The 14,251-nt window shown below is 45.7% G+C and overlaps 1 protein-coding gene across 1 annotated transcript in view; it reads right to left on the bottom strand.

The window, feature by feature from the left end:
- The window catches only part of NUP188 (nucleoporin 188), a 28,249-nt gene that overhangs the window by 3,504 nt on the left and 10,494 nt on the right, over nucleotides 1–14,251 (bottom strand). The window contains exons 18-43 of the mRNA XM_026795586.2: nucleotides 14,002–14,089; nucleotides 13,846–13,922; nucleotides 13,577–13,691; nucleotides 13,123–13,243; nucleotides 12,861–12,927; nucleotides 12,313–12,441; nucleotides 12,047–12,180; nucleotides 11,584–11,690; nucleotides 9,946–10,152; nucleotides 9,418–9,587; nucleotides 9,051–9,120; nucleotides 8,396–8,463; nucleotides 7,597–7,792; nucleotides 7,034–7,111; nucleotides 6,622–6,707; nucleotides 5,973–6,118; nucleotides 4,672–4,853; nucleotides 4,104–4,304; nucleotides 3,375–3,467; nucleotides 3,082–3,240; nucleotides 2,741–2,878; nucleotides 2,287–2,361; nucleotides 1,416–1,625; nucleotides 652–783; nucleotides 445–515; nucleotides 148–277 (exon numbers count right to left, since the gene is read on the bottom strand). Of these exons, the coding sequence (XP_026651387.1) occupies nucleotides 148–277; nucleotides 445–515; nucleotides 652–783; nucleotides 1,416–1,625; nucleotides 2,287–2,361; nucleotides 2,741–2,878; nucleotides 3,082–3,240; nucleotides 3,375–3,467; nucleotides 4,104–4,304; nucleotides 4,672–4,853; nucleotides 5,973–6,118; nucleotides 6,622–6,707; nucleotides 7,034–7,111; nucleotides 7,597–7,792; nucleotides 8,396–8,463; nucleotides 9,051–9,120; nucleotides 9,418–9,587; nucleotides 9,946–10,152; nucleotides 11,584–11,690; nucleotides 12,047–12,180; nucleotides 12,313–12,441; nucleotides 12,861–12,927; nucleotides 13,123–13,243; nucleotides 13,577–13,691; nucleotides 13,846–13,922; nucleotides 14,002–14,089 (3,250 nt within the window). The remainder of the gene's footprint in view (nucleotides 1–147; nucleotides 278–444; nucleotides 516–651; nucleotides 784–1,415; nucleotides 1,626–2,286; nucleotides 2,362–2,740; nucleotides 2,879–3,081; nucleotides 3,241–3,374; nucleotides 3,468–4,103; nucleotides 4,305–4,671; nucleotides 4,854–5,972; nucleotides 6,119–6,621; nucleotides 6,708–7,033; nucleotides 7,112–7,596; nucleotides 7,793–8,395; nucleotides 8,464–9,050; nucleotides 9,121–9,417; nucleotides 9,588–9,945; nucleotides 10,153–11,583; nucleotides 11,691–12,046; nucleotides 12,181–12,312; nucleotides 12,442–12,860; nucleotides 12,928–13,122; nucleotides 13,244–13,576; nucleotides 13,692–13,845; nucleotides 13,923–14,001; nucleotides 14,090–14,251) is intronic.

The following is a 14,251-nucleotide window of genomic DNA, read 5'->3' as shown; positions in this document are numbered from 1 at the left end:
CTGCAAGCAAAGAGAGCAGCAAGTCAGCTCCTTCCACCAGAGCCCCACAGGAATGTGGCACCACGAGCAGCCCGAGGCTGTTCAGTGCTGCTGGGGAATGGCAGCACAGAGCCACTGAGCAGGGAGGGGACAGCACCAGGCGCTCACCAGCTCCGAGCTGAGCTCCTGCTTCATGCGCTGCTTGTCCCGCGGGTGCACGGCCGGGTCCCGCAGGTACCGCACGGCCTGCGAGATCAGCAGGTAGAAACAGTTCTCCATTGTAAACATCAGCAGAGACCTGTGCACAGAAACACACATCAGCAGCAGCCAAAAGGGTCAGCACACTCTGCTTTCCAGGTCAAGTTAAGGGATGCACAAAGATAAGAAATGCTTCTAAACTTCAGCTCTGATCTGAGGAGCTGGGACGCTGCTTGGCTGTAACTACACCAAGTAATGGAAACTTACTTGAGGGTTTTGGTTCCCTCTTGCATATTCAGCCCTGCAGCCTGAGGGAAAGGTTCTTTCTTCTTATCCATCTTTGAGGGGAAGAAAAGACAGGCATTAGAGACAGGAGATGGGAAAGAACTGCTCATGCTCCTCAGATTCTCAGCTGAAGGAGCAGTGTGGGATCACTGCAGCCGCCGTGCTCCCAGACACAGCAAGGGCCAGTACCTCTCCCAGCATGTTCAGGGCCACGTTGACTGTGGCAAGGAGGGTCCCAAAGGAAGGTGCAACGTCCGAGTCAAAGGCTGGTGTGGTGAAACTCAAGACAAAGAGCACGTTGTACTCAGCAAGGTCCAGAGACTGTGGAGGAACAGAAAGAGGAGTGAGACCCAGGAGGCCACGAGGATGGTGTTGCCATAGGAACAGGAATACCCAGTCCCTGATCACACTTTTTATATGGAGAAACAGAAGCACTGTGATAATTTCCCAACTCTCAGATGTGCAGCTGGAGCAGTAAAGTGTCCTGCACAGCACTGCATGATCAGACTCCATAGCTCTCCCCTCACAGCTGCCATCACTGGCACACCAAAGTACTGGCTGCTCCCAGGGGCCCAGGAGGACATTCCCTACCCAACACTTAGCAGGACACTGCCAGAGTCAAGGATTAAACCTTCCCTTTCTGAACCTGGAGACCAGGCCCTGGGTCACACCACCATGGGAGGATGGCAAGAGGATTTTTCATGTAGAATGATATACTGAAGGTACAACCCAACTGGGTTATTGTCTGCTCCAGTAAGATCACACACACAGCCTTGTGCAGATCACACAAAAGCTCAGCCACTGTGCAGTGCCTGATTCCCAAGGCAAATTCCTTCTCTCCTGCCCTCCTGCTCTGTGCAGAGCAGCAGACAGGTGGGGTCACTGCATCAAGCAGGACACACACATCCAGAATATCCCTGGAAACGCTGGGAACTCCCCTTTGGAGCACCCACCTGGTCAAGGAGGATCTGGCAGACATCAGGGGTGAAGTGGCGCAGGGCAGCCAGGGACTTGCTGAGGATTTTGAGGAGGCTGTACTGCACTGTGAGCAGGGCCTTCTGCTCTGCTGCCTCTGACTCGGGGCTGGGGGGCTTGGAGGAGGCCGGGGGGTTGCGCTGCACGCGGGGCGTCACGCTGGAGGGGAGGGAGTCGCCGTTCTTTGTCTGTGGAGAAAAGATAAATGTTGGGAGAAAAAAAATAAGATAAATGTTTGGAGAAAAAAAAAACAATGCTATGAACAAAGAGAATGAGGAAATAAAGGCACCCAAAGTCTGTCACTTGCTGAGAATGTACAGTTGGTGTGGGCTGGGGAGACACTGCATTGCAGGGAGGCAGCTGCAGAGGCTGTTTGGATCCCACACTCAGGAAAAAGAAGGATCAACACACCAAGCCTGAGCCATGCTGAAGGAACTCTGCAGCAGCAATGCATCATCTCCACCTCGTGCATCTGAAGATGTCCCAAGAACAAGAACTATCTCCCTTTAACAAATTAAATCAAATTAAGGACACCAGGTCAACAGTAGCTTAAGTAATGGCACTCCAGAGTCCTGCAGCAATGCAGTCTCTTTGTAGCAGCAGCACAGGCTGCTGGTTATCTAGGGCTGGCTTTACACAGTCCAAAGGTTTTCAGAGTCCAGACTAATTCTCAGCACTTTTTTTTTTTTTTGGCTTTTTGGCTGTAAAAAATGCAAATTCTAACTACTGATGGGTGTCAATAATCACCATGAAGTGTACCAATAATCCATTCAACATCCAAGACTCTTTATAATGATTAATGTCCCCTTCTAACAGGGAGCATGGTGAAGTTTGGTGCAGGATCCTCACCTGCAGGTAGTGCTGGAGCATTTTGCGGCTGTGCAGGAGGGAGGTACAGGCCTGGCACAGGTAACACAGATTCACCTGAAAGAAATAAAGTCAGGGAGAAATCTCAGAAAAGCTCAAACCTGTCTATTCACTGCCACTGCTGGAAGCTAGAAAATCCAAACATAGCACTGTGATCATAAAGGATCCACGCAGCCCCTTAATTTCCCAGTATTTTCACCTGGCACTAAGAACTGAAATTAAGTTATTGAATTACCCAATTTACTTTACCAAGATACCACTTCTCTCTCTCCCAACAGTTATATTTCCTTACTTGAGACCAGGTACTGACGGAATGGGCAGTGAAATAACCTCAGCTGTAATTCCCACTACAGGAGGGGTAATAACAAAGTGATATTGTGCTATTCAGACAACCAAATCCCTGCACTCCAGGGCAATGTATTATTCTTATTCCTACCTGCATGTCCCTCATAAGCTGTGGCAGGTGGAAATGCCACTCCTTTGTGAAATTTGAGAGCTGAAGAATGAAGCCGACAGTGTGATCAGCCTCTTCCAGACAGGCCAAGCTCTGCACAGTCCGTACTGCATTCAGGCACTGGGAAGGAGAGAGAAGGAGCTCAGGGCCATGGCAGGTAAGGGACAGACAGGGTGACATCCCATCCTCCTCTCACAGACATTCCCACTGTAACCCTGCCCAAGGCAGCAGTGGCTTTTCAGTGCATCTGCCCTTTCTGACTCATCTCCACTGCTGCTGGAACAGAGGAGCCAAGTGAAGCACAGGGGCACTTTGTGACACACCTGAAGGATCCTCTCCTGATGGACACCCACAAAGTCCAGAGCTTCTGTCAGGAAGTTGTATCTGAGTGTTTTGAGCAGACGTTCCATGAGGGACATGGAGAGCCGATAGACCCCGGGCCAGGAGGGCGCATCCAGGGATTTCCGGGATGAGGCAGAGGTCTGAACAAATCACACACAAAAACAAGTGACCATTTCCCCTCCACACCATTCTGGCAGCCTCCAGCCACAGCCTGAGAGGGCATGGGAAGCTCTCTGGGTGCATGCCCAGCTGGAATGAAGGAAGCAGCACCCACCTGGATGGCTCCATTGGTGCTGAGCTGGTACACGCTCAGGAGGGGCAGGCAGACGCTCTGGGTGACACCAGCTCCAGCCATTGCTGCTGCTCCCTGCAGGAACAGACTGCAGTTGGAACCTGTGCCTCTGCTCCCTGAGACTGAAGAGACTTGTGCTGCAGCAGATATTTCAGTTTTCTGCACTGTCACCACCCTTTTACAGAACTTTCATCTACACACAGCTCTGTGTTGTTAAAAGTTCAACATCAAGAAAAGGGAAATCAAACCTGCATAACTATGCTCAAAATTCCCATTTATCACCTGCTCTGGTATGTACATAATCCTTGCAAAGGGGCTTAGAACAACCTTGTTTTCACTTAAAGCCCCATATAAGTTGAATTTGAAATTGATAAGTAACACTTTATTAAAACTAATGAAGAAGCAGGTTCCAACACTCAATGCTGGTTTCATGAGGGGTATTTGCATTGCAGAATCCATTCAGTGAAAGTGCCTGCTCTAAATGACAGGTCTGGCTGGCTCAGCTTTTCCCAGACATCCCACTATGGATGCAAGGCACACTAAGCAGGTGCACATACAGGACCTGCTGCTTGCCAATCTCCAAAAAATATCCCTTTATCTACAGCTCATCATTCAGCTGCATCACAGACAGGATAATGAGATAAAAAATGAGACAGACTTTTCTTATTTAAAGTGTATAGCCATGCACTCCCACTTCTCTGCATCTCTCACCTGCTGAGTCCTTGCTAGGGTCAGCAGCAGATGTAACGAGGCCTCTGTGAAGTGAAGGTTTTGTTTAACTCTCAGGCTGATCTCCAGTGCAGCAAAGATGGTAGGAAGCACAGGGACTTTCCTAGTAATCTGCAGCCAGTAATCTCCATCTTCATCCACTTCACAGAGCTCCTTAGCCAGGTGCAAACCCAGAACACACACCTGCAGGGACAAGGAAAGGTAGGTAGGTACAGGGCTGTACCAAGAAAAATCTCAAAAGCATTTACTACCACCACCTAAAGTTCAACCATTCTCAGAATCACAAATGAAGGCTCCTGGTATCCCTCACATTATACTCTGTACACCTCTTGGCTGTATCAGCACTCATGACAATGTTTTTAGTGCACACCTGAAGAAGAGACAGCAACAGCCAATTTCCCAGACTGATGTGAGCCAAGAAAATTCTGAAACAGAAACTGCTGAAACTTCCTCTGAAGGCAGCAGGCTACAGAGGAAAGCTGTCCCAAGCACCATGAAACACTTGTCTAGAGAGAAGAGCCAGACTGCAGAGCGGATGAGCAGCCCTCACCCCATCCCGCTGGTCCTTGTGCCTCACGCGGGACGCGTCGTCCGTCTCCATGCTGTCCTTGTCATCTGCAGCATCGCCCACGCTCAGGCTGTGCCGGGTCTGGTCCAAGAGAGCGATGACCTCGTCCTGCAGAGTCTCACACACACTCAGCACCAGCTGGGGGTACTGGGGGATGTCATTCACTGGGACACACACAACACACACCAGTTAACACACAGGCCGTGTACTCAGCTCTCCAGCTGAACTGGTAACATCACTGAGCCACATTTCCTGGAATTTGCATTTATTCTGTTCTCATTTCAAAACCTACAAAACAATGAGAGCAGCTGTGACTGAGTTAGATGTCTACATCTAGGAGGACACATTAAGGGATTATATTCATCTCAATAATAAAACCATGTAGATTTTGTCATACAAAGTCATACAAACTCATGACATGTCAAAACACAAATCAAGCACTACTATGGACAGATTATTCCACCACAGCAATTTCCACCCACTGCTCCAGACTGCTGGTATCAGCCTATGCAGACTGGGTGCAGTCCATGGTCTGTGAATCCATATAAATACTACATTCTTATCAAAACCATTATAATAAATTGCCCCACCTTTTACCAGCATGACTAGAAACTCAAATTCAACAGCAAAGAAAACAATTAAAATTGTTTTCTTTAAACCAATCCTCCACTTACTACTTAGTTTTCAAAAAGTAGTTTGCAGAGCCAAAGCAATGGGACAAGGAACACAGAGAAGTAACCTGACACACTTTTAATCACAGTATAATTTGTATGTGTTGCACAGAGAAATACTGCCCAGATTTCACTGAGGGTCTTCAAGTGCCACTGCACTGCCAGATGCCCCACAAGGGACAATGACCAGACTGGTTTCTGTGGTTTGTAACAAACCACAGAAATGTACTCTTTCTTGTGTTTGGGTCTTTTGTTATCTCTAACTAGGAATCCGTGTCAGAATCTAAGCTCTACAGTCACCCTGAGAGAGCCTGACTTACACACCCACTGAGCTGCCTCCAAAAACACACAGGAACTGAACTGATCAAACAGAGGTTATTGTAGGGAAAGAAAAGAGAAGGGAAGACATGGACACAGAGTGAATGAATGATAAACCTCACCTCTTTCCAAAACTAGCTAAAGAAGAGAAGAAAAAAGCAGAGAAGTCCCCCAGGCTGGTGACCACATTCAGCACCCTGCACAACTACCAGCACCACGTGTTTATCTCGCACATGCTGGGGGTAAGGAGTGTCCAGCCCTGGCACCTCAACACCTGCACATGCACCACCTCACCTTTCATCTCCTTCATTTGCAGAACAGTGATAAGAGCTGAGAACACTTTGGCTTTGGTTTTCTCCATCATCTGCTGATCTGCCTGTAGTACTCCCTCCAGAATCTGCGTCAAGGAGTTTATGATTTTATCCACAGAACTCAACTCGCTGACAACAAAAAGGGAGAGCTCTTCAGATTAGACAAGATCCCTCAATAAATATACTGGCTTGAATGAGCTGTGTGGATCATAAGTTATATGACCCCTAAAAACATAAGCGGTTCTTGAGAGTAAAGTTTAAGTCACCACCTGGATCTCACTAAAGACATTCCACAGAATGAGAGAATGCATTTTCCCTTCATTGTGAGAATGAGAGTGAGAAAGCAGGACTAACTATCACAAAAGCTCTTTTGCTACTTCTCACCAGCAAGCAGGAAACAAAATTAACTGTATTGCTACCAGAGATTTCTCACAATTTCACCAACAACCAAGAGACATTTGACATGCCAAAAGAGAATGCAACAATAAGTGTTCAGTTTTCTCCCCAGATCACTAAGGGATTCTCACTAGAGCAAAACACTTCAACATAATCTCCCAAATTTTTATTTAAACATGACTTCCAAAGTTTTTATTTCTAGCAGTGACTAAAAAATATCCAAACCAAATACCTACCGTTTCCACTGCTTGAGCAGGATCAGAAGAAGGGTGCACAGCATAGACCCCAGCTGCAGACAGGGCACTGACATGGGAACCTGGAGCTAAGGAGAAGGACAGTAAGAGTTACAGCTGGAACAGTCACAGGTGGAACTCTGCAGAAATGCTCAGCCCAAGCACCAAATGAGCAGGTTTGTTCTTCAGCAGAACTGAGGGGACCAGAGCCAGGACCCTCACAGGGTCATTTAGTGATGACAAGAATGACACATCCAAACTAAAGATTTAAACAGCTCATCAGTTCATGGAGAGTCTCTGTTTCAGCCCATTTTCACAGGATCTAAAAAACCCTAAGATTACAAGCATCTGTAGGAATAGTGCAAAGAAGATAAGCAATTAGGAAATGAAAGAACTGATAGGAAGCAACACCTACCAAAACTCTGGTGCCATTCAGCACATCCAGAAACAACTCCTGATGAACTGCAGAATCAGTCAGGTGCATGATATCAGCCTAAATCAACAAAGACAATAATCAATCAGCACAACAAAAGGTGCATCTTCTAAGCAACCTAAAATCAGTTTAGTGTTTTGTTACTTTAAGAATCCATCAATATTATAATTGTTGAGTTTTACAGAAATCACTTTAGTCCTACATTACCATTGACAAGAAGCTGGTAATGACTAATTGCTTAATGGTGCATCCCTGCCTCCCTCAACACAGGAAAAGCTTGTCAGGGTTGCAAAATGACTTAGAAACCCTCTAAAAATTATTTACTGCCTCCTTCCTTGAGAGGGCAATATGCTCATTTTGACAGCAAAACACCACCCACTCTAACCTCTTGCACCATGCTCATGCCAACCTGTACTGTGCTCACACACACAACAAAAGAAAAAAAAACAGTGAATTCTGCTTAGCTGGCCCTAGGAAGCTGCTGATATTGTACTGCTCAAAATGTTCATTTCAGCCTCTCATGCAGGGTAGGAGGCAGCCCTTACATGGCTGGTGGAGATGATGAGCAGCATCCTCCAGGCTGAGATGAGCATTTGGTACTCGGTGGCGGAGGCGCAGCTGCTGCCCTCGGTCTCTGCCACGTGCTGGGCCAGGGCCCTCACGTACTCTGACCAGTAGGCAAAGCGCTTCTTGCTGGAGAAATTCTTCAGAGTGTCCTTCAGGGACTGGTCCAGTGAGCCCCTGGCCAAATCAAGAGGAGAAGTTATCCTCAGTTATTCTTGGGTCAGAAAATATACCTCTTCTGAGATTCAGGAAAGTCAAGGACACAGCTTGCCAGTGAAGGTTATTCCACATATCTGAGCTGTGCAGGGAATCTCACTTTTTGCATCAAATATGAAGGAAAAGCATGATCCCTGAAGAAAAGTTGTGATTTTTTTAGAACTGATTTTAGTTAATCCTGACTTTTCAATGTATGAAACAAGTGTTACTTTCAAGAAAATAAATCAAGTGGGAGAAAACTACTAAATGTGATTTAACCACTACAGGTTTATTCAGTTTAATTGACAATTAGTTTTAATAAATACTGTATATTCTTATTTCAGGATACAAGGAAAATACTGATACATTCCCACCTAAAGGCTGCAGAAGAATTGTAATGTCTTTCTGCAATTAGTGATTGCAAGAATCTCCAATGTTTGTCATGTGCTCATGAATCACCCCCAGATTTTCACAGGATTACAAATGCTTTGCCCACATAGGGCCACATGGTGTATCAAGAGTTAACACACACAGTTTAGATAACTAACAAGTACAGGGATCAAGGAGAGACTACCAAAGACTCACTTGACAACATAGTAGATCTCCAAGCAGATGATTTTCATTATTAAGGCACAGGTATCCAAGACACTGAGCTATGAAGAAAAAAAAGAGTGGAAAAAAAAATCAAAATCTGAGTTCTACAGGGTAACTGAAATTATCCCTACCTATCCACTTGGGATTGGCTGATACTCCAGTTCTGCAGGAGACTCATTTCTCCCACAATAGCAATGGTCATGCCATTTTGACCACAGACTGGTGACAACAGGGACACAATACTGTGCTCAGAGTCTGAACTCTTCAGTGAGAGCACAGGGCTCTCAGAATGAAGGAAATAACTCGCACAGAAAGGAAGAACAAGAACCTATCAATTCCTCCATTGTATAAGTCAGTCTGAGCCCAGATTACGGATTCACTGCAGAAGGTGTGCTGTCTGAAGTGTGTATTACCACAGCTGCCACACAGCTATTTTTGTTTCATATGTGAATAAATAGCAGAGAATTTCAAAAGGCAGCTCATGGCTGCCCAGTCTCTGAAAAGCCAGACAGCATTCACTTCATCTTCTGCCTGTGTTTAACCCACTTGGTCACAGCTGGAAGCAGAGGGAATGGCCACACACATCACTCAGAAACCTCTCCTGAGGAGTACATAAATCCCTTCATTTTGTTTGGATGTAACTCACCTCTGATGATTCAGAAGGCGGAGGAAGGGTCCCAAAGAGGGGATTAGTTAAATTTTCCCAGAACTTTGGTCTAAAAGACATAAACAAAAGTATTATCAGTTATCTCCCTCATGCCATGTGCCTAGCAGCATTCTGAGTGTCCCAAACTTTGAAGAACATATGCTTTGATAAATACAAGTTTATTTAGCTTTGTATAAAAGAAACAAATATATTTGATTCTGACACACTGGGGCTTCTCATCTTCTACACTCAAAGCCCACACACTGCATACCCTCAACACACCAAGATGCAAATGTCCCTGAAAAGTCTGATAAACCACAGAAAGAGTGTTCTGGCAAAGAGGAAGGGAAATGCCTTGACAACTCACTTTGTCCTCAGCACGAGCATGGCGCTGTCACGACGGTCCTGCCACAGCGCGTGCAGGAAGGCGATGGCGGCGCGGTGCAGGAGGGGAGGGCACCAGTACCTCTCCTGCTGCTTGGAGTCAATCAGCTCCAACACCACTTGGAGGCAGCTCCACTCCCCCAGGCTGAATTCCTAAAGCAAAGGAGACAAGGGGTTATAATGCTGGAGAACTATGTTGTCCATTGTACACAAATCTTCATCTTTCTCACAGATTGTCATGAATGAGTGTTTTAAGGTTGCTTAAAGAACAGCACAGGCAGTGAAGACAGCAGGTCACAGGCACCCTTGGTCTTTGTTGATGTTCTGTTGCTAACTCAGTATCTGCCTTGAAATACTGGGGAAAGTTTCTCTTTGGTTTACAGGAAAAAGCAAAACTGGATAACACCACATCTATTAAATATAAGCACAACCTGCATTTATCTTTACATTAAGCACATCAGGTTACAAAAAAAAAGCCAGTGAGTCCTCGGGCAAGAATCTGCTATTTTACCTTTGACCCATCACTGCCATCCTTCACTTCCAAGTTGAGGAACAGCTCAATGAGGCCAGGCTGTGTCTCCACTGCCACTGTGAGGAACTCCAGGATCATGACCTTGATGCGCATGTCCTCGATCTTGCTCTGCAGGTGGGTGAGGAAGGCGTCGCGGATGGCGGCAGCGTCACTGCCCAGGCAGGCATACACAGACATGGGAGCAACCTGCCCATGGGAACAAGCACCAGAGGGGAAAATAAACATGCTGAACACAATGCTTAATTGTGGGATCTCAGCACCTCAGGACTGAGGTGCCAAGGCACCGAGACCACCCTTGGGGGGCTCGGGAGTCCTGGAATGTTGCCAGAAGTGTCTGGTGGCTGGACTTTGATCCTACACAGGAGACGACACCTGTATGAGGACAGGAGGGTTTCACCGGAGTGAATGGTGAAGGGATTAGTTAATTAGAGAGTGAAACACAGGGTTTAGGATTTCTGTACAGGGGGGTTTAGAGAAGTAAGATGGAAGAATTGGGGCGTGTCCTGTCCTTCTTCTTCTTCTTCTCCTCCATCTTCTGTGGTGATGGTGGCACTCTGGGATTGGTCATTACTAAAAGTGCACTGGGCAATAAGGGTGAAAGGTATTGGGGAAAAATGATAAATATTGTACACGTAACCATGGGTATAAAGATAGGTGACCGCCCGGAGGGCAAGGGAGTGTGCTCATGGCTGGCTGCTGAGCAGAGCTCGGGCCGAGAGAAAATCTTTTAGATAAACAATTAATAAACACCGAGACCGAGAAAAGAACTGAAGCCTCTTCTCGTCCTTTGAAACGCCCCAAGGCCACCTTGGGCCTTTCCAGGCCATCCAAACGGCCGAAAACCGGACACTTAATGCTTAAAAGGTGATTGTATTGAAATTCAAAAATATTTAATACTGAATCTATGAATCTATCAAAGTAAGTTGTCATTAAGCAGGAAGAAATGTGACAAGTGATCCAAACTTTCCTCTTGAGCAATTCTATTCTATCCTCACCTATTTCTCAAAGGTTACAAAAGAAATAGAAAAGACAAAGGAAAAAAAACAGTTTTGGAATTACATTTCTTGAAATAAATGAGCCAGTATCTGGATTTATATGCTTTCAGAAAGCTACAAATATTCTCATGTTTAGCAGACAAAAAGAATAAGTGTAGAAGGCTTCATAAGTCTAAAGTCTATTTTTACCAAGTCCAGAAGTCTAAAAGTTGAAAGGTCCCAATAAAAACTTAAATAGGATGCTCTTCGCAGTAAGATGGTACAATTCCAGGTAGGAAGGTCTAGGAATTGTATTTAAGAGCGTGACTAGAGAAAGTTGCTCAAAAATTGGGAAGAGAACAACTGGAGGTGCAAATACTTTGCAAAAAAACCTCACTAATGGGATGCCTCCCAGTGAGTGCTGAGTGATTTCTGATACAGCAGATCACATCAAAAAACTAAAGGATCTTTTAGATGATTTTTCATGTGCATTAACTTACAGATGTCAGTCCACCCTGCTTCAACTGACTTGCACTAAGCTCCCTGATACAAAAAAAGCCTGAGGAGATTATTTGAAAAAATTTCAGTGGCAGAATCAGTCACAAAGAGAGAAGCAAAGGAGCACTGATGTGTCTTATCTTACTGTAGCCAGTCGCTTGAGCAGCTGGATGGCCAGGCGTGGAAGTGCAGGGTCATGCTTGTGGTAGATGTATTTGGCCAAGACAGCAATAAGGTTGTTCCCATGAGCACCTGGAGAGAACACAAATAAAATGAAAGAGAAGAAACAACAAGATGTAACTATTTACCAAATGATTTCCACAGCAGAAGATGAGAACTAAGTTGGTCTCCCAAAAGAACATTGTATGGGTCCAGCCAGAGGAATTAACAGCAACTGATTTAGTATATTCTGTAATTACAATAACCTCATTACAAAGCAGCAAACAATAAGCCATGCTTGATTAATCCTTTAAAAACTGTCCCAGGGGAGAAGAATGCCTTGGAGGAGGGACCATCAATAGCAACCACTTTTTGTAACCTGGAAACCTTAACCAGTGTTTGTGATGAGACACACAGTGCCATGTGCAGATGCCCCAGGCAGCACCCACCATGCTGAGTGAGTGCCTGCTCCAGGGGTGACACCACGCTGGACGGGGGCTTCAGCCGGATGACGTTGTTGGTAACGGAGAACGCCAACTTCACTGTCTGGATCAGCAGCTGCCCTTGGCCTTGGGACTCATCACTGTGTCCAAAGAGAAACCAGAGTGAGGAACTGTGCTCACAACCAACATTTATGATTCTACAACATTCACAGAAGAAACTCCATTAGAGTTCCATCACTCAGAAGCTGCCCAAGCAGGCACACCCCACTCACCTGCTGGACTGGGAGGCCATGACCATGTCAATGGTGTCCACCCCAATGCCCATGATGTTAATGACAGCTTGCCCTGCCTCTGTGTTGGCCAGGCTGAAGATGCACAAGGACTGCAGGCTGGGGGCATTGCTGTGACACAAACACAGCACAGTGTCAGCAGGAGCACTTGAGCATTTTGCCACATTGCATTTAGAAAACTACCACAAAGTAACCTCATTTCTACACCCCCACTGACCCTTCCTTTACTCTCCCTTCTACTTTCACCAGAGTACACCAAACAGGAAAGTGGATGACACTCTGTCCCAAGAAATCTATGTGCTCTTTTCTTTTTTCTACCAGAAGTTCTAGAAACCAACATGATTTGTTCTGTCCCTAATCTTTTGCTGCCCTTCCTGCACTCAGAAATGCAGCAAACAGCTGAAACCAGAACTACACAGCTATGCCAGCTCCCTCCTAGTCATTTGAATTCAAAAACTGAAACAAGATGACAGTCATTCCTGCCCTGTAAACCAGGCTAGTGCAGGTGTGAGACCTCTCACCTGCCTTACCTGCTGCGAGGATCCATTTCAGGACATAAGTTCAGAATCGCATGGATCAGCTGCAGAATTAGGCACCCTAAAACACAGATGAAATGGACTACTCAAGTTTTTGAAAGCTTTTGCCTCATTCCTTGTATTTTCCAACAAATCACAGCACCTAACAATAATAGGAGTTGTACAATGCAAATCCCAAATGGCTGCTAGAAAAAGAAGGCAGGTGATCCCTTTCATTCCCTTCCTCTCATACTCCCCCATCCTTTAACACCCTTACCGATTTTCTCTCTCACTCCATGAGAGTTGTATCTCCATCTGTGGTAATTTGGTAACATTTCCTTCAGAACAAACACAATGCAGGGCACCAGGCCTTGGCTCTGGGTGCTACCAAGTTGTCCCTAGGGGAAACAGAAATGTTATTTAACCAGGAAGGGAACGAGGACACTTCTGGAGAAAGATATTTCTTATTGTCTTTGAAGTGTGAGAAAATCATGGAACATGGGGACATAGATGTACAAGCAATTTCTAGTCTTTTGTAGTCATTTGAGACAAGTCAAAATGGGGGTTTTTTTTAAGAATCACATCAGAAAAAGCACAAACAGCAGCTCAGAAGGGAGAGTTAAGCAAATATTACTTAGAAAGCCCTGCTGCAAAGAGACTGATCTCAGACATGGCTGAGATCATGTTCACTTCTCAATGGTAACAGCTCAGAGCACTGGAGAAGGACTCACCCGCACAAGAGTTGTTACCAGGTTCAGGAAGGAGATGGTAACACTGTACTCGCCCTGGGGCTGCTCCATGCTCATCAAAAGGTTTCCATAGCCCCCAGCATTCATTCCCTCTGCACTGTGAAATGAGCAAGAGAGTTCAGCACATGAAGAGCAGGATTCTGACACGAGTGAGAGGGGTCAGGTGCAGAGATTGCACACTGGCAAAAAGTTCTTATTTCATGTTATGAATTAGTTAGGCAAAAAAAAAATGGGGTGGGGAACAGGAATACCTGATCATGTGATTCATACTGGACAGTGGATTGGCAACAAATGGCAAGAACCCTGTGTGGTGAAGGTCAGTCCAAACCTGCAAGAAAAAAGGCACAGATACTCCCTCTGATTTACAGATAAATGCATTAGTTCTCAGCAGCAGGTCCTTTCCTCACCTTGGCTGGCATCCGAGAAGCCAGGACTGTCAAGCAATTGACACAAGAAGCAATAACATCCACAGGGGGAGAGATTACAGTTGTTAGCCTACAAAAGAGAAACAGCATGCATGAAAAAAAGCACTGCCACCTGTGGTCTAGTCTGTTTTTTAATCAAAAAACTCCTTTCTCTCTCACTGAAGTACACATATATAAAATTTAAGCAGATAAATACAGACCCCAGAGTCAGCACTTTCAGTCTAGACTTGCC

The sequence above is a fragment of the Zonotrichia albicollis genome, chromosome 21, assembly GCF_047830755.1.
Source record: "Zonotrichia albicollis isolate bZonAlb1 chromosome 21, bZonAlb1.hap1, whole genome shotgun sequence".
Taxonomy (NCBI): domain Eukaryota; kingdom Metazoa; phylum Chordata; class Aves; order Passeriformes; family Passerellidae; genus Zonotrichia; species Zonotrichia albicollis.
Note: the sequence above shows the minus strand (reverse complement) of the source record. Positions and strands in the feature narration are given on the sequence as shown.